General features: G+C 43.2%; 1 protein-coding gene across 1 annotated transcript in view; it reads right to left on the bottom strand.

The window, feature by feature from the left end:
- ALPK3 (alpha-kinase 3) overlaps positions 1-2,662 on the bottom strand; it is a 58,913-nt gene extending 56,251 nt beyond the window's left edge. Inside the window, 1 exon segment of the mRNA XM_008565887.1 lies at positions 2,602-2,662. Within this exon segment, the coding sequence (XP_008564109.1) occupies positions 2,602-2,662 (61 nt within the window).
- Between the last annotated feature and the right edge of the window lie 3,796 nt (positions 2,663-6,458).

The raw sequence follows: 6,458 nt of genomic DNA, 5'->3' as shown, positions 1-6,458 counted from the left end.
CACTCTCCCAAGTGAGCCACGGGCCGGCCCTAAATATTTTATTTTTAAATTACTTTATTTTATTTTATTTTATTTTATTTTATTTTATTTATTTATTTATTTTTTATAGAAGATGACCGGTAAGGGGATCTCAACCCTTGGCTTGGTGTTGTCAGCACCACGCTCAGCCAGTGAGCAAACCGGCCATCCCTATATAGGATCCGAACCCGTGGCCTTGGTGTTATCAGCACCACACTCTACCGAGTGAGCCACAGGCCGGCCCCAAAAGAGTGTAGTTCTGCCTGGGGATTTGGTTAGGACAGTTTTACAAGGAAGTAAAGCTTGAGAAGGATTTTGAAAATTACGTAGGTGCTCACCAAGTAGACTGTTGGGAGTGAAGGGCAGTGGGGACAGAATATTCCAGATAGAGGTAACAATATGTGTAAAGATATGGAGGTATGAAACAGCCTGGTATGCATGTCACTCAAGTGTAAAAGAGATGGGCAAGTAGAGAGTCGAGGACTAGGCAGGGGCCAGAGCCTGGACTCGCACCCTGGGGAACCTGGAATTCCCTTCTAGGCTGTTTCTCACATGGATGGACAATGGATATGCTGCCACTAGTTACAACGGTTTATCAATTTCCTTTTGAAAATGTGATCCCTACAGAGGTTAGACCAGAACAACCTATAACTAAATTAGCACCTCTCTGGTTCTGAGCTCCACACATTAACGACAACTTTTTGGGCAGCCAAATCATTTCATTGACTCCTAAGCTTGCAAGTTTTCAACAGGAACCACTGTATATCTGTCTTTTCCATTCCTCCTTATGAAGTCTTTTGTATCCCAAGTGCAAAATCTTACCTGATTTGGTATTGTTTTGTTTTAAGTTAAAAAACATCTTCTAACTCTCAAATTCCCTTTCCTTCCTGTCTAGATTTTTTAAAATTCTGCCCGTCATCAGTGTTCATCTATAGGATAATCTATACTTCCTAGCTTCTTGCTATCTGCAAATCTAACAAGCAGATTTTCTCTAAGTTCCTGATGCTAGGGGACAAACCTGAGTAAGGAGAGTCAAGGCCCTCGGGGTCAATGTCTTTCCTCTCCGAGCTTACAGTCTAACAAGAGAGCTGACATGTAAAGTGTTGTTGTCTAAAGAGGACTAGAGTCCAGAGAATAATCCTGCTCTTCCACTGAGCAGCTGTGTGACCTTGAGCAAGTGGCTTACGACTTTCCTGAACTTTAGCTTTCTCCTTCGTAAAGGGGAGTGGGGCATTCCACTTATGATCCTGAAGGTCAGTGCTGTTCATTCAGCAAGTATTTATTTATTTATTTTTGGTGGTTGGCCTGTATGGGGACCTGAACCCATGACCTTGGTGTTATAAGGCTGTGCTCTAACCAACAGAGCTAACTGGCTAGCCCAAGTATTTATTAAGTAACTACTGACTACTAGATGCCAGTCATTTTGCCAGGTGCTGAGGTTACATAAATGAATAAGTTATAGTCTCCGCCCTCAAGAACCTCTCAAGACTGAATGAAAGATAGAAAAAGTAAAACAGAATCATCATAAATCCTCTGATAGAGGTTTGTATATGGTGTGAATGAGTACAGAGGAGCACATGCTCTCGTTCTGTGTTAGGAAATCACGTAGTACAAGGCAGTCAGTGTTTGCCATTAAATATGAGTACTGATAAGTGCTGTAGGGATTTGTTATTGGTGCCAGGATCCCTTCTCCTGGTTGTTTTGAACTTCCCAGGGCCCCAGAGTAAACTTGGTCTTTGTGGTAGAAAAATCTTGGGCTCGTGTTAATTAACGTGCTTAGTGTATGTAACAGGGGAAGCTGCTCTCTGTCAGAGCCTGGCAGAGTCTCCCAGGATGCTCCCACTCAACTACCTCAGCCCCTCTCACCAAGGTCTGGATGAGTTTAAACATACCTTTTATTTTGACTTACTTCCATCTCTTCCCCTTCTAGCCAGCTCTCTCTCTTCCAATGCTAACAAAATTCAAAGGGTGCAATCCATCCTCCTTTGAGGCACTGGCCATGACATACATTACCCAATACTTAACCCCAATATTTAGCTATCAGGACACCATTCCACATTCCTCACATTCATCCAACTGAACTTATTAAAAACAATGGCCACCTCATATTGAGTGCCACCATGCACCAGGTTCTGGTCCTCTGCCATCATCATAGCCTCTTTGAGGACCCAGCCAACACCCCTGGCAGGAGGTCCATTGACCTTGTCCTTTCAAAGACCCTCACCCCCACTACCCTTTAGCAAACAAATCAAATGCCCACCACTTGAACATTGTCACCAGGAATTTCTCTACCTCCAAAATGCCATCCTGTTATCCTTCCACCTCCCAAGCCTGCCCTCACCTTAAGGGTAACTCCAGACCTCAACTCACCCCTTAACCTCTACACTCTAGAATTCCTTCCCAGCTTCTCTTATCTACCCTCATCCCATCCCTATATATACACAGACACAGTATAGAGTGGACAGTAACTTCAACTACACTTTCCTCATGTATCTCCTTTTGCAGTGGGAAGTTAGAAAAGGACAAGAGCGGGAAGAGGAAATCTAGTTATTTGAAGTGGGAAAACGAGATGTAGGCATGCACATCCGTAAAAACCACCACAGGAGACAAAGACAGGGATCTCCGCCTCCATGTTGGGTGCCATTCGGTTTGACCAATGAGCTCCCACCAGCTAAGGTACCAAACAGCAGAGATTACCAGGGCTCAACCAATGACCAAATGACACAAATCCAGCTGGGAGGACTTAAACCCGGGAAATATACCTGTTGGTGCTCTTGAGCCATTTTTTCTCGCTTGAGCCCGCTCCATCCTCTCCCTAGTGTATTCTCTTTACTAAATAAAACCACTCTTTGCTTTTCACCTCTGGAGTGTCTCATCCAATTCTTTGTTCGAGACACCAAGAACCTAGACTTAGCTGGTGAGACCTGCAATTTCCTCAGTTTCCCTTAACATCTTGGTTCCCTGACTGGGAACCTGCAGTTTCCCTTAACACTTTCATTTGCCCCTTGACCTTCTACTAAGTCTACCTTGCTGGTTCCTAACCTGGAATCTGGTTGTGGGCTTCTTGCTCCAGGGAGGGCCAACATTTCTGGTTTCTAACCTGAGTCCTATCTCAGGCATTTTTACAATCCTTTTACATTCTCCCAAGCTGAACTTTCCTTTCCCCAAAGCAATGGTTTCAAATAAGATTCCAATCTCCCCTTTGCCTTCCTCACTTGCAATGCTCAACTGTCCTTCAAAATACAGGGAAAAGTGAGACCATCAGGCAAAAATGTCAACTATGAAGGAGGTCAGGCTATTTATGTTGTCCCTGTGTTGCAGTAACCTCTGCTTCAAAATGTACTGTTGTTCCTTTCCAAAGCTCCCAAACTGTGGCCTTCTTGGCAGCCCTGCACTCACAGCTCTCTCTGTCCTCCATTGCCTGGCCTCTTTCCCCATAGCCTATGAGGATGACCAAATGTTTGCTTTTCCCTGAAATATTTACCCCATCTTTCACTTCCCTTGATTGCCAAATTTCTCAAAAGAGCCCAAGGGGAAAGACACTATCAAGCAGTAATGGGTTACCAAAATTGGGTTATAGAAAGCAAACACTGGCCCCCTGAACAAGGTAGAAGCAACCCAATGACTACAGCTGAAATCTAAGGTGAGAGACGGGCCACCAAACAAGAGTGGCCATATGCCAGTCTCAAAGAGTTAACGTGGAGCTCCTAGGGGCCAGAGGTGGTCCCCTGGCCTCGGGCAGGGAGATGTCTAAAGAGAAGAACATATGGCCCCAGCTGTGTGGTGGGGAGGAAACGGGGTAGGGACCAATCAGGATTGGCAGAAAGGGAACTTGGCCGTCATTACGTACCCTCTCCACTTCTATCCCCACCCTGCCATTGCAGCACCTCAGAGCTGTCTAGATACTCCTGCTGGAGGTGCCCCAGCCTGTGCATGGACGTCTCCATGGAGTGGGAATATGCTACTCCTCCAGGCAGCCCATTTCATTTTCAGGTGGATTTCTTTTTATTCTGAGTCTAATTCTGTTCTGAGGCCACACAGAAGTCTAGGCTCCTTTCTGATATAATAGCTCTGCAAAAGAGTGAAAATACCAATCATAGAACATCTCTTTTCCTGATGAAACACGAAGTTTCTTCAATAGCCCTCATGCATTTTCCACTCCAGTCCTCAAAGCTCCCCAGACCTGTGGCCCATCTCAATGTGTCATTAATAGCATGATAAATTAATCAAATACCTATCCACCTCCACCAGTTTCCTTTTTCTGTTTTTCCTTCTCTTGATTCCACTCATTCTAAAGGTCTTGGCTCTGAGCTCAACAAAGCCCAAATCTCTGCTGGTCCTGTCCTCCCATGGAAACCTACTGCCCTGTGCTGCAAGCTGCCCCTCCTGCCTCTTGGCTGTCTGACCTCCCTCCAAGAGCTGCCACAGCTCCAGCTCAGGCAGCTGAGCCTCTATTGCAAAAGCGGGGAGACTTCAGGTCCTGTTGCTCTAGGATGAACTGGCCACTCTGGCACGCTCACATCCGAAGACTGGAGATGTAGCCGCAGCTGTGCTTGGGTAACTGGACAGCAATTAAAGGATTACTGGCAAGAAACCACTCCTGATTCTGGTTTAATTGGGAGGGGAATTGGGGACTCAAGGATAGAGATGCCCCAGCCAAGTGTCCTCCCCAATCCACCTGCTCTGATTCCACTCTGGACTGCCACAAATCTAGGCAATTTCCAAAATAAAGTAATCATTAAATGAGAGGGTATATCGGGGGCAGCAATTAGTCAATTGGCCCCAGGTCACAAACCACATCTTCAGTGGTATCTAGCAAAGCCCCCTCCCAGCCCAGGCCTCTCCTGGTCTTCTTGCAGGTTGAACCAGTCTTTTTCCTCCCTTCCAAGTCTTTTTCTAAGTAACTCTTTGTATCTCAGCTCTTCTTTTCCTCAACAGCTATATCTTCTCATTCTTTAAAAAAAAGTCCAGCTGCCAAAATATTTTAAAAATTGAAAAAAAAAAGTCAGTACCTCTCAGCAATAGCTGTCGCAGTTACTGCTCAAGCAACAGATGTCACTTAACTGCTCTGAACATCAATTTTACTGTCTTCAAAGCCTAACAGTAGTGTCTATCTTATAGGATTGTTATGAGAACAAATAAGAGAATAAATGTGTGAATAATGTCTGCTATAGAGAAATGTTCAATGTTAACCATTGTTATAATTATACCATAAATTCAACAATGAATGTAGTGAACAAGGACTGGAAAGTGATATGCAAAAATTAAAATAACTGCAAAGGTGAATGAGATTATAAATATGTGTTAATTTTCTCTAAAAATGTTACATCATTTTCCAATAAGAAAAAGATATTTTAAATAGGGATCTGGGAAAAAACCCATACTTGGGACCTGAGTGCTAGTCTCTGCTCTTTCCTTCTGGGGCCCAATCCTTCTTCTACTCAGTTCCTACAACTGCTAAGGCATCTGTTGATGAAGAAGGTGAACAGCAGCCTGAACCCCTTGGAAACGACAGGGGGACATGTTCTAGAATCTAGAAGGTCCTGTCTTGATCAGACCCTAAGAGAACTTTGCAGCTACTAGTTAAATCAGATTCATTCATGCATTCACTCACCATCTGTATACTTTTTGAACCACTGTATGCAAGGAACTGTGCTAGGAGGTTTTGAAGAATTACACGTACCCAGTGTATGAGTTTGGAACAATCTCCAAAAACTATAGAAATGAAAAAGCAAGCTTCAGAACACTGTGTATAGAATGCTACCATTTGTATTAAAAATATATATATAAATATACATATTTATAAACTTGTAAATGCATAGAATTGCTCTGAAAAGATACACAAGATAGAGAACAGTGATTAACTCTGGAGAGGGGACTAGAGGCTGACATCCACTGGGAAATTTATTTTTTATTATATGCTTCTGTATTGTTGGATGTCTTAACCACGTATATGTATTAATTTTTCAAAACAAACTAAAAATAAAAGTAAAAGAAACTGCCTCGTGCTGAATACACAGTGGTGAACAGGGCGGAGTTTCCTCAGTCTTGGGGAAGGCAAAGTATTGAACTTGTTGGGCCACAACTGATAAGTTTTTAAAAACCAGACTGTTTACATAAGTTAAGGGGAAAGTTCTTTCTACAATTAGCTAATAGTAATTCAGCATATCATTTTACAGAGATAAAGCCATTGGAAATTAAATACTAGTCATTTGTCAAGCCTTAAGAGTATATTAAATTGTAGTTTCTACAAGGGTGGGGATCTTATCTGTTTAACTTGATCAGTAGAGCATTCACTGCAGCATAATGTGCAGATAAGTGCTTGTTACAGCAAGCATTTTCTGAGGATGACAAATGAGAGCACAACCATTAAAAAACATCTTGAAAAAGAAAAGATCAGAAGATACTGGACTCTGAGGGAACCATGTGTTCCCTATGAG

This window comes from Galeopterus variegatus, unplaced genomic scaffold (assembly GCF_000696425.1).
Source record: "Galeopterus variegatus unplaced genomic scaffold, G_variegatus-3.0.2 Scaffold14, whole genome shotgun sequence".
NCBI lineage: Eukaryota > Metazoa > Chordata > Mammalia > Dermoptera > Cynocephalidae > Galeopterus > Galeopterus variegatus.
The sequence above is the reverse complement of the archived record's forward strand: the minus strand, read 5'-3'. Positions and strand labels throughout refer to the sequence as shown.